General features: G+C 47.2%; 1 protein-coding gene across 1 annotated transcript in view; it reads left to right on the top strand.

Annotated features, from left to right (window-relative positions):
* Positions 1 to 20187, top strand: part of DSCAM (DS cell adhesion molecule) — a 738451-nt gene extending 718264 nt beyond the window's left edge. Inside the window, exons 32-34 of the mRNA XM_068545703.1 lie at positions 2240 to 2437; positions 3782 to 4084; positions 19835 to 20187. Coding sequence (XP_068401804.1) covers positions 2240 to 2437; positions 3782 to 4084; positions 19835 to 20187 — 854 coding nt within the window. The remainder of the gene's footprint in view (positions 1 to 2239; positions 2438 to 3781; positions 4085 to 19834) is intronic.
* The last annotated feature ends 379 nt before the right edge of the window (positions 20188 to 20566 follow it).

Raw genomic sequence — 20566 nt, 5'->3', positions numbered from 1 at the left:
GCATTTCAGCAGAGAAACCCAATTATCATTTATACCTTGCTGTCCAGAGAGCTTGGCTCTCCAGCATAACTCATTTACATTCTAATCAAGGCCATGAAAAACCATCCAATAAAGTCTTCCGTGGAATTTTGCAAGTAACGGATGAAATGAGGCTGAAAATCGATGCCCCAGAGAATTATGCACCAAGACGGAGCATTTTGATGACCCAGGAGATCTTAATATGTATCGATTGAGCTGCCATCGTTAGGCTTTTCTCTCCAGCGTTGTGGAGTGATGGATTAGGTCCAAAGTCCGATCACTAGAAACTGGCAAAAAGGAAAATCCTCCAATTTAAAAAGAAAGTCATTTCACCCCTTTCAAGTGTCGGGTCCCATGACCCCGCATAGGATCATAAATGAACTAGTGTCATGCAGATACTGCACCAGGACTCCTAGGTGTCAAGGGTGAGGACACGCATGGCCAAGTAATGGGCAATCTTCTACTGACAGGTGGGGTCTTGGGCTCCGTTTCTGCCACTTAATAGCTGTGTCACTTCTCCCTGAGTTCCCATTGTGTCAGCCATAAAGTCACCCTGAGCTACGTGTATTCATCCAGGGAAGTCTGTGTGCCGGGGATCACAGCGGGCTCTGTGGGATGGCTGGAGGATGAACGCCCTTGCCCCTGTCCTGCAGAGACGTGCAGGTTCAGGAGAGCACATAAGTGAGGCGGTGTCCTCAGGCCACAGCTTGTCCCTCTCAGTTCTGTTCCTTCAAAACTGCTCCATTCGTGACAAGCAGTCAGTACAGACTGCTGTGTTTAGAAGTGGCCAGATCATTTTCAAAATATAACCGCATGAAGTTCCTCTTTGAAAAGCAGAGAATTCAACAATGGAAAAGGACTTTATGTTGCCTTCAGGCTGGAGCCCCAGAAGAATCATTCCAGGTAACTTGAGCCTCTCCCCTTTTCCACGGAATTCTAGAAGAGGGAACATTGCCAACTCCAGTGTCCAATGTTCTGTACTGTTGGAACATGTTTTTTGTTAGCTAAGAGTTGAGCTAAGAACTCAGTCCACCCCCTTGACCTCTTGCCTCTGTTTCCAAATTTAGAGACAGTGAAACCCATCTGGTTCCATCCTGGGTGTCCATAGACCTCTATGTTTCTGAAGATGGGAGACCTGTGACATCCAGATATGCAATGACCCTTTGTCCTCCACATTGAATAACCCAAGTCTTGGTCACAGTTCAGACAATTCCACTGAAGAGTTGCTACCATGTGCAAAGGGATAAGAAAGTGTTCAGACAAAAGGGGATCACCCCTCTTCCCTCTGCTCTAAGAACTGGCAACTTAGTTGATGAACAAAAGTCATACTCGAGGCAGTGAGTGAATACAAGACAACAATCTATACAGGAGACAGCTGCTTGCTTTCCTGGGGCTGCTCTAACAATGTGCCACAAACTGGGTGGCTTAAAAGAACTGAAATTTATTTCATCACAGTTCCGCTAGCTACAAGTCCAAAATCAAGCTGTCCTCAGGGCCGTGCCCCCTGTGAAGCCTGTAGGGGAGGACCCTTCCTCGCCTCTTCCTAGTTTCTGGTGGTGGCCTCCAGGCTCCTTGGCCCAGCTGCAGCCCTCCAGTCTCTGCTTCCATAGCCCCACGGGGCTTTCCCCTCCTTGTTTGTCTCCTCATCTTGTTACGATACCAGTCATGTTCGATCCAGGACCCACCCTACTCCAGTCTGACCTCATCTGGACTAATTACACCTGCAGGGACCCTATTTCCAAATAAGATCAATCTGAGGTTCTGGGGTTAGGATGTGGACATATCTTTTCTGCAGGGGACACAATTCAACCTGTAACAACACCTCGAGGTAACACTGTAGAAAGGAAGCCACATTAGAGCGTATCTGGCTGAATTCTCTCCTTTTCCAGAAGGTGGTGATTCTCAGGAAGTTTAAGTTATACAAGGGGGGTCATGAAACTATTAAGAGCCAAAAGCAAGACCCAAATCCATTTGGAGTCCTGAGTCCAAATCTGATATTCTTCCCCAACAGGGCTTGTTTAAGTGCTTAAGTATCACCTGAATGTTTCAGACCATAGAGGAGAGGAAGCCAGTACTCTGGACAGGGGTAGTCAGGGAGAGCTTCCTGGAGGCGTGAGCCCTGCTGAGTGGATCATAGGGCTGGGTCAGGAGAACCCCACTCAACACCATGATCACGGCCGACCACCCTCCTAGAGACAAACCTTGTTCTGGTTCTTCTCAGATCCCACCACCAGGAGGAACGCGAAGGCTGGGCCCACAGCGAGAAACCGCTATGCCAGCCAGTGGACCCTCAACAGACCCCACCCCACCGTTTCAACACACACCCTCACCACTGACTGGAGGCTGCCAACGCCCAGGGCTGCGGGGTCCATGGACAAGGAGAGTGACAGTTACAGCGTCAGCCCCTCCCAAGACACAGGTAGGGCCTGCGCGCCTCCTTCTCTATCCCGGGACAAGTAGGGCCCACACCGTGGGCTTCAGGGCCCTACCTGTTCCTTTTCAAGGTCAATTTCAAATTGCTAGACCATTTACCTAACAGCTACCGATACAGCTGTACTGCCTTGACCATGTCCAGGATCCAGTGAATTCCGCGAAGCAGAGCCAAAGGAGTCTAGTTTGCAGGCATCCCGCATCTCAGACTCATACCGCTACCTCTCCTTTTCCTTCCTGCCCTGCCGAGAGAGACATAGAAATTTCTAAATGTTCTCCCTCAAGAGCACAATCATTCTGATTATACTCTGAGGGCATCTGACCCAAGTGCAATTAAGACATTGCACTTGAAGTTACATGACAAGGTCATAGCACCCTCTATAGGGAACACGGCAGATCCCTTTGACGATTAAACAAGGGTTGATTATAAGGTAAGCCGTTCCTACCGTACCATCCACCACCAACATCTCACTCTGCAGAGAAGACAGAGCCTAAGAATAGCGCTGGGTTGCCCACCCCACCGATCTAAAATTTTGAAAAGAAATGATATCTAAACTTAATAGCTGTAGGAAATTTTAATACTCATTTTCTTTTGTTCTGGATGATATACTTCAAAAATAGTCTGCCAAAGGTGGCGTGTCACCATGTACGTTTATTTTTATGGCAGTTATTTCTCTTACAAGAACCTCAGAGTTCCACAGAGGTGACTTCAGAACTTTTGAGTGGGTTTAAAATGCAGAGAGTCCTCTACCCAAGATGCTCCTTTTATGGTTCTAGAGGTTTTCTGGTCCCCGTAAAGGGTGGCAGACACAAAGAATGAGTCCCAGGGTCAGAAGCCATTTGGCCTAGTGAGCAATTCCGTGCAGTCACATCTTCATCTCTAACCATCATCCTGTCTTCCTGCCACACAGAGGCCAGAGGAGCTGAGTGCAGAGTTCAGATCATTCCTGCCAGTGAAAGACTCTCTCTGGTCCAGGGGGACTTGCAAAACAGGGCAGGGAGGGGAGCCACTGCAGTTCATTTGCACCGCATTCCCAGCTGTCTTAACTAAAAGCGGAATTTTTTCGAGGGGATGTATTACTACTGATCTATGGCAATGTCCCAGGCTGGGGACATCTGACTCCAGAGATTCTGTTGACACCCCGAGGCCACATGGCTGAGGATCATGAAGGTGGCCTCACAGTGACAAAGGCAGTCCTCAGACAAAGAGCCGGCACCCCTGCCGGGCTACCCAGTGACTGGGAGAAATAGCCACAAGCCCAGAGCGCCACCCGGTCAGGGCAGGCTCACGGTGACACATCATCCGTCTTGTTTTCTCTTTCTCACGGCACAGATCGAGCACGAAGCAGCATGGTCTCCACAGAAAGTGCCTCTTCCACTTACGAAGAACTGGCCAGGGCCTACGAGCACGCCAAGATGGAGGAGCAGCTGAGGCACGCCAAGTTCACCGTCACGGAGTGCTTCATCTCAGACACGTCGTCCGGGCAGCTGACGGCAGGGACAAACGAGTACACAGACAGCCTGACCTCCAGCACCCCTTCAGAATCGGGGATCTGCAGGTTCACCGCATCTCCCCCCAAACCTCAGGATGGAGGACGCGTGATGAACATGGCGGTCCCGAAGGCGCATCGGCCAGGTGAGACGAGACACGTGCGGACCAGCGGTCGGGGAAGCCCATCTTCCCAGGTCACACTGGTCTGTTGTGAAAGCCCTGGTTGGTATTTAGACTGGGTCTTCTGTTTATTGACTGCTGCATAACGCACCACCCCAAAGCTTGGGAGCTTACAGCAACAGTGATCATTTGTTCCGTTCTTGAGTCTGAAATTGAGTCAGGGCTTCGTGGGGACACGCATCTCGGTTCCGGCCGTGTCGATGGGGCAGCTCAGTTACGGAGAGAGGAGCCACGTTCAAAATGGCTCACTCACCTGGAGGGTTGATGCTGGCCGCATCCTCCCTACATAGGTTTCTCCACGAGGTGGCTTGTGCACCCTTATGTCATGGTGACTCAGTTCTAAGAGCCAGTGTCCCAAGAGAGACAGTGGAAATAGCCAGTTTCTTAAGGTTGGGCCTGAAAACTGACCCATCACTTCTGCCATATTCTGTTGTTCAAGCAACCACAGAGCTCTGGGAGCCCAGAGTCTAGAAAAGGAGATCACCACCACATGAGAAGTATCGAAAATATGGGGGTGATGTTTTAAAACTGCCGTGCTGAGGGTTTCAGAAGGAGAGCAGTCTTAACCAGGGAGCCAGCCTTTGGCACTTGGCTTCCCTGAGTTACCCAAAGTGACAGTAAATGGCTAGTGTCAGGTCAACCAGTAGTTTGGTGTCTGCCTTGAGCAATATTCTGGGTGTGTGGATGGGAGCTGCAAACCCTAAGGCCTGCAGGGCCTGGCAGATCATGTAAGTGAAGAGGGTGGGGAGCGGGGTAAAGGGATGGATGGGGACGTGGAAAATTCAAGAGCTGAGTGACTGTCTAAGGGAAAAGGACTCTAGCAGGCTCCTGCCAACTGATCCCGAGTGGAAACTGGGGGCCATGTGAGTGAGTTTCTCAAGAGAAGCCAGAAATGTTGGTGTTCTACGGCGACACACTTTTCAAGTGTTTGCTCAGATACGTGCAAACCATTGTACGGGGCAAATGAAACACATCTTTAGTTTGGATCCGAACCACGGCAGCCGGATGTAGTTCTCATGTGAAGAGTCACTTTTTCTTTTTCACCCTGAAGTACCTGTCTGTAGACTTGACTTTGTGCACTGGCCTATCCATTCTTGTGGAATCCAGTTTTATTTCTCGTCTTCCCATTTTCTGAACAGCGATACAGGTTCTATTTCAAAAATATATCTTCATTTTAAATCCCCACGATTCCTTTGGGCTTTATGGCATAAGGCCAAGCTGAAATGAGCTTTATAAATGCATAAAGATACATAAAATAAGAATTGTCTATCCAGCAACTCATCTTCCAAACTGAGTCAAGATCCACACCAACCTCCTGTCAAGAATGATAGCTTCATTGATCTCCGTGCTCTCTACCTCCTCAGGGAGAAGACTTTGTTTGTGGGTGTTTTCATTCAAGGACTTTTTGTTGTTGGCCTTTATTTGCAAGGCAGATGCAGCAAATGTAGGAGAAATGCCATGGCATTTTGCGGCTGTAAACCTCGAGAGTAAGGAAGACAAGAGAGGAGAAAATGAGCCTGCGGGCAGGTTGCTTAGTCTCGCTGGGCTGCAGTTGGCTCATCTGTAAAATGGGCATGGCATCGACACCCACCGCCGTCAGCAGCCTTAGTTGTAGCTTCTGTCGTCGCCTCGTTGACTTGTTGTCAGGGCTCCCACGGTGACTCCAATGACGGTCTGCAGATGTACTGCTCGCCCCCCTCTTCCTTCCTTCTTTGGTTTATTTTCCTTCCACGGCCATTGGTTCCTGGAGAGCATCTACCTCATTTGTGCATCAATATCACCCAGTTAAGTATATGCATCACACCCCCATCTGAGATACGTGCCATGCTTCCCCTTGTGTAGAACCAGCGCCCAGGTTAATTGTCCTATGTGTGCCGGTCTTGAAATAATTAAAGGTTTGCATCGTTTTGATGGCTTGTTGTTCATGGTGTGGGATTCATATTGAAAAAAAAATGTTTGAACTGTTCTCATGACATTGTTGCCTGGATCTATCAGAACAACTGAAAGATCACAAGTAAGGTACTATTGTCCTAATATGCTATTTAGACTGAAAGGATTTTGTAACTGTGGGTATGAATAACTTTTTAAATCCTTATGAATTCTAATGCCCACAAACATTGTTTTTCCACTCTAGATGATGTGTTATTATTACTGGACATTTGATATGCTTTTAGGAAAATATTTCATCCTTCTGGAAGCCTTTCTGTTGCTCCTTTATAATGGAACTAAATTCAACACTGGGCACAAAACCTAAAGTTACAATGTATTACCCTGCTGACTGGAGACTGTGTCAAAATTAGCAGTTCCTTGAACAGGGCTTCCAAACCAAAGTCTTTACCTGTGTTCCCTTGTGTTTCTAGATGCTATCAGTCATCCAAATCTCTGGATATCTTTCTCCTTGCCATCAGTTCTTTTCTGATGAGTTGTTTTTTTTTGTTTGTTTTTTTTTTTTCCATTTACAACCCCAAGCTTTTAAATTCTCTACAAATCAGGACTAAGTTAAATGAATTTGGCCAGATTGTGGCTGCAGGAAAATAGGAAATATGTCTTAGTTATCTGTATATTTCTCTCCTGGTGTCTAGCAGATATCTGGCAGCATAGCGAGTGTTCAAGAAATATTTTTAACCAGCTTAATGATATTGAATGTATATACCTAACATTGTGTCTGACGTAGAGCAGGTGTTTAATAAATGTTATTGAATGAATGAATGTATCATGATTGTGATGATGACAAGATTGGCCGATTGGTTCAAATATTACAATGGTTAGAAATTATTAAATAGAAACTATTTCCATCTTTAAAAACAAAAGACAAAGCAAACAAACTAACTCCCTATTCCTCTGAGAAATAGCTGGAAAATTTAACAGCTTCTTTTCCTCTCGGTCAAGGTGACTTCTCATACTTCGGTTACGATAGCTACTTTTGGTTTCAGGTAGCATCTGGAGCCAGTTTCTGATGTTCTTGGATTACTACTGCTTCTTTATTCATGATGCTTATCCTGTGCAATCAAGAGATGCCACTGCAGGAAGCTACTTAAATCAATTTAAAGCTTCAAATCTGCAACCTAATGCAGCCTGGCCCCGCCAGCAGCAAGGGAGGTGTCCGCCCCTTCTGGTCTCCTCACTGAGACGCTGGGACCCCAGCCTTAAACGTCTGCACCTCACTCACCCCCCACTCCTCCGCCATGATGAATGCAGGGGAGGTTCTCCGGTTGGAAATGGCCATTGCTTGCCACCAACTTATTGGTTCTCTGAACAGCCAGTTATACAAAGCAGTTTGAGGATTTTAATTTTAGGACCCACTCATCACACACCTCACGCTCCCCTGGGGGTGTGTGCTTAAAGGGAGAGAAGAGAGTGGAGTGAGAGACAGGGCTCCCACCCGAAGGACCAGCCGGCCTCTGTTCAGGTCACGTCCCCTGCAAAGGCTGGCCTTGTTCTCAGCTGTCGTGTGCACGTGTCATGCACGCACACACACGTGCACACACACGGGCACACACGCACACGGCTTGAGTTCCCCTGGCCTTCACCCTTCTAGAGATGGCCCTGCTCCTTCCCGCCCCCGCCCCCCAGCCTCCCCGCCTTCCCTCCAGTGTGTACTTTCTGGCTTCCACTCCACACCTAGCCCTGTTTTCGGAGCTGGGGATACAACAGCTGACAGGACCCACGAAGACCCCACTTGGAAGGAGTTTATGTTCCTGGGGGGGAGACAGACACTTATCAAGTAAACAAATAGTATTGTTTCAGATCATGGTCAGCACTGGGAAGGGAAGTAAACCGGGAAGGGGATAAAGTCTGGCAGGAGGTACTTAGGAGAAGACCGTCAGGGGAGTCCTTTCAGAGGCAGTGAGACGTGAGCTGAGACCTCAGTGGTGGACGGGCAGGGAGACCCGGGCAGAGACCCTGAGGAACAGAGGTCCACGCGGAGGGAAGAGCAGAGATAGAGGCCAGCAGACAGCAGTGAGCTTGGCATCCACAGCACAGGAAGAGTCTCCTTCCCTCCAAGCTGTGTTGGAAAGGTGCAGACTGTCAAACACTCCCCCAGAATTTAAAGTCAGAAAGACCCCAGGGCCATGAAGCAACATCTCCGCATATTCACGCAGCTCTAGGTAGACCTTAACATTTGAATGGGCTCATTCTGACTCCCTCCTAGAAAACCAAACCTTTCTGATGTGCATTTGCAATTCTGTCTTCTTAAGGACCCGCCTGTAACTTCAGTCTGTTCTTTTGTCGATGTCTCTCAGACACAGAAAGTGATGGCGGGACTTGTTCTGAGGGTGCTGAGCTTGGAACCCTGAGCCCGTTTCCCTTTCCCAACCATCTCCTCCCCTCCTGCATGGGGCACAGGTGCCCGAGCTTTCCTCCGACCTTGCCACGTGCTCTGGCTGGTTTACTGTGGCCGCAGCTCTATGGAGATTTGCTCTTTCGTTCTCATACATTCTCTCTGACTTCTGAGCCCACTGGCGGCTCGCTGCTTTCCTAGGTGGACGTAATGGGGTTCAGCTCTCATTGTGGGGGAGCCTACAGGGGGTGGAAGTGAGGGGGAGACCTGGGCCTGTGACAGAGGGGCAGGACGGCCACCTGCTGAGTGACCAGAAGGCAGCCCTGGATTCCAGTGCGTGGATGACCAGCAGAGAGGCTCACCACCATGAAGGAAAGTCCACCGCATCTCCAGAAGGGCCCTGTCAAAACACAAATGTAGTACACTTGTTTGTTCAACCCATCTCTACTGAGCCTCTTCCCTGTAAAAATACCGTGCCAGGTGTTACCTGAAGACATCAAAGTGTTAATATGTTAAACCAACACTTCCCACAGTCTCCTTGTTTATCAGAATAGCACGTAGTGTCACAGAGCAGACAAAGTGTCCCCAAGACAGGTCATTGAGGAGGTCCAAGAAACAAGGCAAAACCCAGCTTATGGAAGACAGACACCCCCTCCCACACCCACGAACACACACACACAGACAACCCGGTGAGATGTCACCGCAAGCCAGAAGCGACCTGAAGGTCCTGGAAATATACAAAGGGTAAAAGATAGATAGCAAGGACCAGCATCTCTCAGTGTGGTCCTGTGTGGATACGGCACCAAGGTCTCAAGCATCCTAGTCCCAGACTAGGAAGCAACAAGCCAGAATTCAAGTGATGCAGTCAACACCCTCATGTTAAAATCCCTTCTTTGCCTTCCCACTGCTTTCAGAGTAAAGACCCACAAGACTCTGAGAGGCCAGCCCCACCTTCCCCACCAGTCATGACCCCCGCTGCTCTCCAGGCCCCAACTCTCTGGCCTTCTAACTTCCACCAACATAGATTTCCTCTGCCTGGTGTCATCTCGCTCCAGGTGAACAAGTCCTTCTGTGGGATGAGTCGAGATGAGCAGGGTTATTGACACGGGGCTGCTAGCCTCACGGCTGAGCAGGTTGAAGCCCCCAGCCAGGGCTCCTCCTTGGGGGTCCTCAGTGTGTGGGTCCCTGAGGGTGTCACATGACCCTCATGGACCCTTCCCCACTGGGGGCTCCAAATGCCCCAACATGTTCCCAGCTGGCCTACCTTCTGAGCAGATTTTCCAATCCTGCTTTTTATCCAGAACTACTCTCTTTCAGAAGAATCATGAGCACAGCAAACTCAAAGCCCCACTTTATACCTCAGTGTAGTTTTTAAAGTTCACCAGCGAGTAGGGTCCCAATAACGATGAGCCCTTAAAAATGCATGAAGCCTCCCAAGTACAAGCCAAGAATGGTAATAGAATCCACTGCCTCAGACCTCTGATAACCATCTCACATTACTTATTTAGAGTTTTTCCTGGATGCCGTTTGGGAGTGAAGATTCATTTACCAAGAAGGGTTCATTTACAAGTTTTCGTTACTGCTGTGACATTAATATTAAACTGGAAAAGTGTTAGATCTGGTCGGCCTCGGGTGTGCGTGGACTACATGCTCCCCTTTGTAACTAGCTCTTTGATGCCGTAGTGTCCTTTCAAGTCTGTGTAGTTTTTATTGAAATTGCTGGAAGTCGAGGTAAAGCATCCTTGGCTTCTTACTTTTGCATCAATATCCAGCTCCATCCAAGCACAGATATCAAACCTTGTTAGAAGTTGATGAAAGTTCCTTTTTCTGTGTCCCCAGAGGAGACTGAAGCCCACAGGGACCCTGCTTCACTTTCATTCTGCACAAATTTTTTGTGAAAGCGTACACGTGTTCTCACATTTGCTGACTACAAAGAATTGCCCAGCAGGGAGAAGAAGGATATTGCAATGTGCCTTGGAATTTCAGGCTCCCAAAACTGCATTCATTTGTCCCTTATTCATCCCCAAATTCCAAGCACCTCCAAGCTCGGAGGTGCTTGACCAGTTTTCCCAGGTGAGATGGTTCAGAGCATAAGAAAGACTCTTTCAGGATTACAGGTTTTCATTCGAAATTATCAGGCCCGTTTCCCTTGGCTAAAGGAAAGAGCTAAAGCTCAAAGGGTCACAGAACTACTTGAGGCAGAGGCAGGATTTCAAGGCAAAGCTCAGCTCTCTCTCACTCACACCCTGCCTGTTGCTCTGAGCACCCCAGCCTAGTCAGGTCAGGTCGGACACAGGCCATCTAACTGCTGTGCCATCGGTTGCATCCCTTACATTCCTCCACAAAGAACTGAGGAGGTAATTCCTTGTGGATTAGGAGAGGCAGAGGAGCACCATTCCCTATTCTGATTGAATCTGATGTTTTTCAAGTAAAAGTAAAGTGAAATCAGGATCCGCGTGGAATTAGGAATTTGGACCACGTAAGCTAGGATTTCGCAACAGCGGCGCATAACGTCCGGGGTTGGGTGATGCGCTGTGGTGGAGGCCGCCCTGGGCATCATAGGACGTTGCCACGTGCCCCCTGGAGGGCAAAATCACCCTCAGCTGAGAACCGCTGTTCTCGACTGTAGGCTTTCTTTCCCCGGGGTGCACGTGGCCAGAGGCGGGAACAGTTGTCTGAGCCAGATTCACGGACTGCACGTCCATTACGGAGTTTCTGAATTGATCCGTTCTTGTTCGGAGTCGGGATTGATTTTGCCATTCTTCTTCCAAAGCTAAAATGCGTTCAAATGTTGCATGTGAGTCTGAATAGATTGAGAAGGTTCAGGAAGTTTTGCTTTCCTGATAGGAAGGCAGGGGCGTGTCTTCTGGTTTTCAACTAAAAAGAGGCGGGTTTAACACAGCAGTTTTCCCGTAGTCGGGCAGAGCAGGGCTCAGAGGCCCCCTGGGTGGAGGACGCAAGCTTTGTCCTCGTATCTTCTGATGGATGTGGGATCGCCACGGGAATCCATGCTAGTTCAAGGCCGGAGGGCTGGAGTTGTCATGGCACCAGTAGGCAAAGTGGTTAGGGACCGAGAGAGAAATGGATGCTGACTTATTTGGTGTGAACTTTCGGGGATATTAGTGGCACCAAAGGTCCCCAGAGGGCAGTGACAGGAGGATGAGAAATGGTCCATTATGTCAAATAATAAGGCGTAACATGGAAATAATGGCTAAATCGCCTCTCATCCTTCAAGGAGGGAGTCAGAGCAGCGCCTGGGCACCTCTGGCAGCCGGGAGTGAAGGGTGCAGTTTGTGGGCTGCGGGCTGATGAGGCGGGGTCGGGGGGATGCCCGGGGAGCGCGAGGCCCGGGGCGGGTGGACTGTCGAGGCAGGCGAGGAGAGAGGGCTAGCTCGTAGTCTACAGTCTATGTCACTTCCCACAGGGCTCTCTTCCCAGTCCTCTCAGCCATCATCCTGTGACTCAGTGACCTTGGCTCTTCTCTCTGTGTGGCTCTGTGTCTCTCACTTTCATCCCTTCTGGTCCTGTGTCTTCATGATTTCCCTCTGCTTCCCTCTGGGTATGTGCTTCTCTGACCCCCTCTGTTTCTCTCTCTCCTCTCTGTTTTCTCTCTCCCCCCATCTCTCTGTTTCCCTCTCTGTCTCTCTCTCTCCCCCATCTCTCTGTTTGTCTTTCTCTGTCTCTGTCTCCCTCTGTGTCTCGGTCTCTCTCTCTCCCCCATCTCTCTGTTTGTCTCTCTCTGTCTCTGTCTCTGTATTAGGGTCCTGTGGCCTCTATACCAAATGACCGCAAACTGAGTGGTTTAAAACAACAGACACATAGTCTCTCTTCTGGGAGGACAGAAGTCCGAGATCATCGTGTCAGTGAGGTTGTGCTGCCTCCAGGAATTCTAGAGAAGAGTCCCTTCCTGCTCTCTTCCAGCTTCTGGTGGCTCCAGGTGTTCCTTGGCTCGTGACTCCATCACTCCAACCTCTGCCTCATCTTCACATGACCGTCTCCCTTCTTTATGTCTCAAATCTCCCTCTGCTTTTTTTTTTTTAATGAGGACACATGTCATTGGATTTAGGGCTCACCTTAAATTCAGGTGATCTCATCTCAAGGTCCTTTACTTAATGACATCGACAAAAACCCCTTCTCCAAATCAGGTCACATTCACAGACCCCAAGGGCTGGGGTATGGACCTATCTTTTGGGGGGACACTACTCAACCCACAAAAGACAGACACTAAGGTAAAAGAAGAGTTCCCGATTTATTCCCCTGTCAGATCTCCAACCCCATAACTTCAGACCCTCTGGAAAGGGAGATGTCTGACAGTAAACCTTTCACCTGCATTATCTAATTAAATCCTCATTATAACCCTCTGTGGTCGATTCTGCTCTTGTTCCCATTTTATGAGTAAGGAAACTGAGCCCAGACTTATACCTGTCAGATTAAATGCAGGCAATGTCGTCCAGACTTCCACTCTTAATCACCACCGTTAGAAGGGTTGTTTAGTTTCTCCCATGTGAAACGGGCAGATGGAGGGCCGGGAGGTTAAGAAAAGCAGGTGCGTAGGTGTCTAGATTGTCATGATAGTTTCCCATTTTATTTCTCTCTGTCTGGAGTCATAAGCGCATGGTTGTCTCGGCATGTATAGACGTCTGCAGAACATAAAAATGGACGGACGCTTAGAGAATCCAGTTTCCTAACTGGTACTGGGGCTAGCAAAAGAGGTGGGGTTTTAATGGCCGTAAAGTGCCTTTAATAAATAGTGCTCCCCATCGATCACTCTGGTGCTTTCTTCTGCGTCAGCGCATGAACTATTAAGAGAGCTCATTCACGGCATTCACACAGTTGAAAGGGCTACTTGGGGTGCTAATCAGAAAACACACACTGTCAAAAGGAGCTAATTAGAGCATCACACGACTTAATCAAGCTTTGCCTGAAAAACTGGATCTCTCGGAGATACTGACTATTCAGAGATGCTTAGCAGGCCTGCAATAAGCAAACACAGAAGCCCTTGTATATAAGGATGTGGTGCTGAGCTATTTTCATTATTAAGGATTTCCAATTCTCACCAGTCTTTTCCAGCTACCTTGATCACTACGTCTAAAGTGGCAACGCCTGCAGGCAGGGGGCAGGTATCATGGGTTTGTCTTTTGATTTCAGACACATTCGTTCCATCCAATCTAGCACCTGGGCATCCCGCAGTCCAGCTGGGACCAAGGTGCTATTGCTTTTTAGGGGTTTAATAAGCCCTGTTTGTTCAAGGGGGAGTTGCTGGGATGGAGACCCATTCGTGAATCTGTGACAAAGCATTACAAATATGCCAAGCGCTCAAGATTTAGTTGGGTGTCAGAAACAGCATAAGGCACTCTTGACCTACATTTTAAAAGAACCCTGGAGGTAAATGCCTTCCACATTTTCTCAAGTACTTGAACAAAATGATTTTTAAGATAATATTAGTTATGTAAATAAATAAAAGAGCCAATTAATCCAATTCGTTTACTGGACTCTTGGAATAAAGACAGATAATCACTTTTAGGAAATTGGATATATAAAAATCCACAAATTTCAAAATTGGTCCATTAGGGTGTGTTGATTCACATGCAAAAAAATATTCTTCATGCTACAAAAGAATTGTTCCAGTTTTTGTTTTTAATGACAGCTCTGTTAATGCTTTCATGGTATTTGTTTGCAAATAATTTAACCCCCAATAGAGAAGGTTAAAGAATACATCCACTACCAGAAAGGAAGACAAAGAATTTTCAATACCATCATAAAAGGCATTAGGGACATAAGGTTTCATTTTTTAAATTTAAATACTTTTATTTTTCGGGACTAAAGCTAATACACATAGCAATATATCCCTTCAACATTACAATCTATAATGGTAAACTTCATGCCACCATTTTTTCTAAGCTAAAGTCCAGATACATCAAGTTATAAAACTCATTTCACAAGAATGCGAAATTACATCATTTCTTTCTCTAAGAGTGTCGTGGCCAATTTATCATCAAGGAATTTATTATTGGGCTTTCCTTTGATCCAGTTCACTGTATGAAGCCAACGTTGAATCAGAGTACCTTTGATTTCAGTGAGCCAAAACCAAGGTATTGTTTTAGTGGAAGACAGGCTAAAAAATATTAATGAAAACATATAATTAGTCACCATCACTTCTTGGGATAAAGACATCCTGAGAAAGCCAGTGGGAAAATGCTAAGTGGATTCTTGCATCATAAATACCAAGTAACATGACAATGTAATGCAAGGTCTCAGAAATCAACATGGTAAATCTCCCAAAAATAAGGTCATCATTTCGCTTATTGGGGGGTTGGGGGGACTCTTAAGAAAAGTCAGAGCATTTTGAAAATTCTTATGCTCATTTAAACTGTGCAAAATGCATTTTCCAGTAATTTTTCAGCCTGTCTTGCTTTTGCTTCTAGTTCTCCTATACCATTGAGTAGTCTCTCCCTTCTCTTTAAATGGTTATTCTCTTTCAGTGAGTAAACTTGAATTTCGAAGGTTCTGGGGTCTAAGTCACTGTCTAATTGCACACAGCTTCACTGCTTTGTTAGCATAACAACCAGCTAATGGCAGCCCTGCCTGGCACAGGAGGTTCCAAGATCCCGCCAAGGGGCTGGCTGAGGAAGACATGATCAACAATAAGGAAAGCAGGGAATATTTTGAAGCAAAATAAACAAGAATTGCCAGTTATTTTAGATTCAGAAAGTTAAGGAATGAGTTATGCCTTAGATAAGTTATTAAGAATAAAATGCTCACTAACGAACTCCTCTGGGGTGTCCCCAGCCGCATCAAACACAGCATGTCTGAAACCGAACCCATGATCTTGTCCCACCAAAATATGATTTTTCTCCTAGGCAGTTTTGTGCAATGAATGAATAGTCCTGCTGTCCACCCAGTTTCCTGAGCTTGAAACCTGGAAGGGAGTCATCGCTGACCCCTCCTTCCCACCTGTCCCACCTGCCATCAGTGCTGGGGCCATCTCCTTGGGCTTGTTCCACATCTCACGATTTCATTCCCTTTCACTTCCCATTGATGCTCAGGCCATCATCATGGCTCCCTCACCTGCACATCCTCTCACCTGGTCCCTCGGCTCCAGGACTGCACACCCCCAGCCCGTTTTCTAATCAGAGCTGCTCACCAGGTCTGCCATGAGGGAGTTAAGGTGAGCCTTAGATGGCCAACCTCTCAGTCCCCAACATGGCCAGGAAGAGCCCACTGCATTCATCCCAGTGTGTTGCACAAATACCCCTTTTCTGCATGCGTCTCGAAGTGAGAAGAGGTGGAAGCACTAGGCTACACAGTGAGCAGTGTCTATTCCAAAACTGCTGGAAGGTCAGATCTGGGCTTCAGTCCAGCTCAAACCTGGGCGATGTAGTTTGCAAAGTGCGTCTACTGACTGGGCTGTTATCGTGTTCATGCATTTAGGGGACCCACGAGATGTATCGAACACTTGAACCAGGGTCATAATGATGGGAACAAAAGGGAGTCAAGAGATATTTTGCAAGTAGAATTAACCTGGAGAAGGAGGTGTCAATGAGGGCTCTGAGATTTCAAGCATCAATTTCTGGGAAGATGAGGATGACATATAAAAAGATTGGGCACGAAAGAGAAAGTGGCATTTGGGGATGAGTTTGGGAGTAGGGACTGGCCTTCATAAACTGGGTTTATAGACTGTGGCTTTTAAAATTCATGATGTGCATTTCTCTAATGATTAGTGCTGTTGAGCATCCTTTCATGTGTTTGTTGGCTATCTGTATATCTTCTCTGGAGAAATGTCTGTTTAGGTCTTCTGCCCATTTTTGGATTTGGTTGTTTGTTTTTTGATATTGAGCTGCATGAGCTTCTTGTATATTTTGGAGATTAATCCTTTGTCAGTTATGTCATTTGCAAATATTTTCTCCCATTCTGAGGGTTGTCTTTTCGTCTTGTTTATGGTTTCCTTTGCTGTGCAAAGGCTTTTAAGTTTCATTAGGTCCCATTTGTTTATTTTTGTTTTTATTTCCATTTCTCTAGGAGGTGGGTCAAAAAGGATCTTGCTGTGATTTATGTCATAGAGTATTCTGCCTATGTTTTCCTCTAAGAGTTTGATAGTGTCTGGCCTTACATTTAGGTCTTTAATCATTGTGAGTTTATTTTTGTATATGGTGTCAGGGAGTGTTCTAATTTCATTCTTTTACATGTAGCTGTCCAGCACCACTTATTGAAGAGGATGTCTTTTCTCCATTGTATACTCTTGCCTCCTTTATCAAAGATAAGGTAACCATATGTGCATTGGTTTATCTCTGGGCTTTCTATCCTGTTCCATTGATCTATATTTCTGTTTTTGTGCCAGTACCATACTGTCTTGATTACTGTAGCTTTGTAGTATAGTCTGAATGAGGTATCACCTCACACCAGTCAGAATGGCCATCATCAAAAAATCTACAAACAATAAAGACTGGAGAGGGTGTGGAGAAAAGGGAACCCTCTTGCACTCTTTGTGGGAATTTAAATTGATACAGCCACTATGGAAAACAATGTGGAGGTTCCTTAAAAAACTAAAAATAGAACTACCATATGACCCAGCAATCCCACTGCTGGGCATATACCCTGAGAAAACCATAATTCAAAAAGAGTCATGTACCACAGTGTTCCCTGCAACACTATTTACAATAGCCAGGATATGGAACAACCTAAGTGTCCATCGACAGATGATGAATGGATAAAGAAGATGTGGCACACATATACAATGGAATATTACTCAGCCATAAAAAGAAATGAAACTGAGTTATTTGTAGTGAGGTGGATGGACCTATAGTCTGTCATACAGAGTGAAGTAAGTCAGAAAGAGAAAAACAAATACAGTATGCTAACACATATATATGGAATCTAAAAAATAAAAAAAAAAAGGTTCTAACAAACCTAGGGGCAGGACAGGAATAAAGATGCAGACATAGAGAATGGACTTGAGGACATGGGGAGGGGGAAGGGTGAGCTGGGACAAAGTGAGAGAGTGGCATGGACATATATACACTACCAAATGTAAAATAGATAGCTAGTGGGAAGCAGCCACATAGCACAGGGAGATCAGCTCGGTGCTTTGTGACCACCTAGAGGGGTGGGGTAGGGAGGGTGGGAGGGAGACACAAGAGGGAGGGGATATGGGGATATATGTATACACATAACTGATTCACTTTGTTATACAGCATAAGCTAATACAACATTGTAAAGCAATTATACTCCAATAAAGATGTTAAAAAAATAAATACAAAATATAAAATAAAATTCGTGATGGACAGTCATGTGGAAATATCTAGCAAAGCGTCTGAAATTCAAGTCTAGGACTCAGGAAAGAGAGCAAAATGGAAAAGTTGGATGTGAGCTATAACGAGATGCGGTGAGTGCTGAGCCTCCAAGAGAGGGCTGAGCACAGGGCACTGGGAAAACCCTGTCTTAGAGGGTGGATGGAGGACAGGGTCCAGGAAAGGAGAGTAACAAGTCGCAGTCAGAGATGTAGGAAGAGCTCTAGGAGAGCAAAGTGCTGTGGAAGCTGAGAGTTTCAAAAACAAAAAGATCAACAACACAAAATGCTGTAGGTAGTACAAGTAGGGTGAGGACCAAGAAGAAACCATGAAACGTGACAATTAGAGGTCACAGTTGAACTTCAAAAGAACAATTGCCGTAGTTGATGGTGATGGCAGCTGTGCCAGTTCAGGTTTTCCAAGAAGCAGATGCCAAGACAGATTAGACATGCAAGGGATTTGGTGGTGGGGATGGGGAGTGGGGGGATTCTTGTAAAGAATAAAGATAAAAAGAGGGAGCAGTATTACTGAACTCAGGTTCAGCCACTCATTGCTCAAGAATCCAACACTGAGAAACAGATGTTGGGTAAAAGGAGAGACAGCTTTATTGAGGAAGCTGCCAATCCTGGGGAGAAGGTGGACTCATGTCCCAAAGAACCAACTCCCCATTCTCAGGCTTTGCTCAGAAATTTTATAGGGAAAAGAAAAAGGGGCTACGTGCTGAGGAGAGGGTTGTGGGGGGCATGATCAGCTCGCAGACATTCTTCTGATTGGTTGGTGGTGAGGTAATTGGGAGTCAACATCATCAACCTTCTGGTTCCAACCGGTCTGGGATTTCCTGCTGGTGGGCAGCATGCAGTTAACTCCTTCCACCTGGTGGGGTTTCAGTATCTACAGAACAGCTCAAAGGATGTGTCTCAGAATGTTCTCTATAGCCCTTGAGGAGGAACTAAAGATCCTTGACTTTGTTTAATGACTAAACTATTGTTATTTTGTCTTCCTTGACTATTGTCCTTTGTGTCTGCATCTTCTTATTTCTCTGATTAAATTTATTCTTTGGAACTTGGGGAGGGCCTAGTAGGCTAAAGTTTTTCTGCAAACAAGAAGCAGGTGGAGGGCATGGCTGGTGTCTGTTCCAGGAAGTCCCCACAGGGTCCTGCTCTGTTACAGCAGAAGCGGGCAAGGAGGGCCCACAGACCAAGACACAGGTGTGAATCCTGTGACAGGAGGAAGGGAAGGAAGGGGTGGGCAGGAAGACCCTCAGCTGTAGTGCATTGCTGAGGACACTGCAGCCGGGCGATGGGGAAGCCCTGAGCAAACCCCTCATTGAGAAATCCCACATCAGGTGGGGTCTGTCATCAGGGGAACCTGTCGTGTCAGGCAGTGCTGGGAGCAGCCCAGAGGACAGGTGGCCTCCACGTCGGGGCCGGGGGTGGGGCAGCTGGATTCTGTCCACTAACCTCTCTCCGCACAGTGGGTTCTCTTGAAGAGGGTGCATTTCCCTGGCATCATAGAAGCCAAATGAGTGATCCTGAGAAGGAAGTAGAAACCCTGATACTCGGTCTAAGCTGTTCCTCTTTGTCTACACGGCACTGACCGAAACAGAAGAGACACAAGCAGTTTAGCAGGCAGGCAAAGCCTGGTAAGGATTCCACCTAAAGCAATCACAGAAACCGGTAACTAAGTGGCGGCCAAGGTCACACAGTTCCGTGGAAGTGCTGAGACTCCATCATTCTTTGCTCTGCGTCCCTGTCTCCCTCCTCAGGCCCTGCGCTCTCCCGACCACTGCCCACTGCATCCAGGGTTCAGCCCCTCACCGCTGATACCCCGCGTGCGCGGTTGCCTCTGGTGTTTCCTGTGGTGGGGTTTCCAAGGATCTTGTTACCTCTGTTTCTCTGGTGAAAGTATGACGTTTAAGAGCTTAAGTGAACAAGCCGCAGGAAAGCCAGCTCTCCCTGCGCCTGGTGGAGGAGGCCTGGGATGATACCTTTGCAGGGGCTCTGACCAGGGGTCTCGGGAAACGTGCCCAGGCGTGGGGACATTCCCACCTATAATACCCCGAGTGGCCCATCGCGTGGGCACAGGGCCAGCCAGCACCTGCTGACCAAGTGAAGAGCCCACCTAACCCTCTGTGTTTCCTTCCAGGTGACCTCATCCACTTGCCTCCATACCTTCGAATGGACTTCTTGTTGAATCGAAGTGGTCCAGGCGCCAGCAGGGACCCGAGTTTAGGGCAGGCATGCTTGGAGCCCCAGAAAAGTCGGACCCTGAAACGCCCCCCGGTCCTCGAGCCCATCCCCATGGAGGCTGCCTCCTCCACGGCCTCCACGAGGGACGGACAGCAGTGGCAGCAGGGGGCCGTGGCCACATTACCTCAGCGGGAGGGGGTGGAGCTGGGACAGGCGGCCAAGATGAGCAGCTCCCAGGAATCCCTGCTGGACTCTCGGGGCCACTTGAAAGGCAGCAATCCCTACACCAAGTCCTACACCCTGGTATAACCAATGGCATGACTGGACAGCGGTTGTAAATACGGTTTAAAAAATTCAATCAAAGCTACCTTTTTTTTACAGAATTCCAATATTTATAATGAAAGAAAACTGCCAAAATATATTAAAAAAAAGAGAGAGAGAGAGAAAATACTGAAAAAAAACCACAGACAGTGCAAAGACTCTCCTGCTTTTTTTCTGTCTGAGTGTGAGCTCCATCTGCCTGGGCATCTGATTTTTTGGGAAAGAAGTCCAGTTTTATGATCTTCACGGGCTATTGCATTTTTACTGATTTTCTACAATGTGCATGGGGGACTCATTCAACCTTCTGACTGGAAGTTCTATCACACAAGATTCAAGAAAGAAAACAGGAAAAAAAAATTACCTTCTT

The sequence above is a fragment of the Eschrichtius robustus genome, chromosome 6, assembly GCF_028021215.1.
Source record: "Eschrichtius robustus isolate mEscRob2 chromosome 6, mEscRob2.pri, whole genome shotgun sequence".
NCBI lineage: Eukaryota > Metazoa > Chordata > Mammalia > Artiodactyla > Eschrichtiidae > Eschrichtius > Eschrichtius robustus.
The sequence above is the reverse complement of the archived record's forward strand: the minus strand, read 5'-3'. Positions and strand labels throughout refer to the sequence as shown.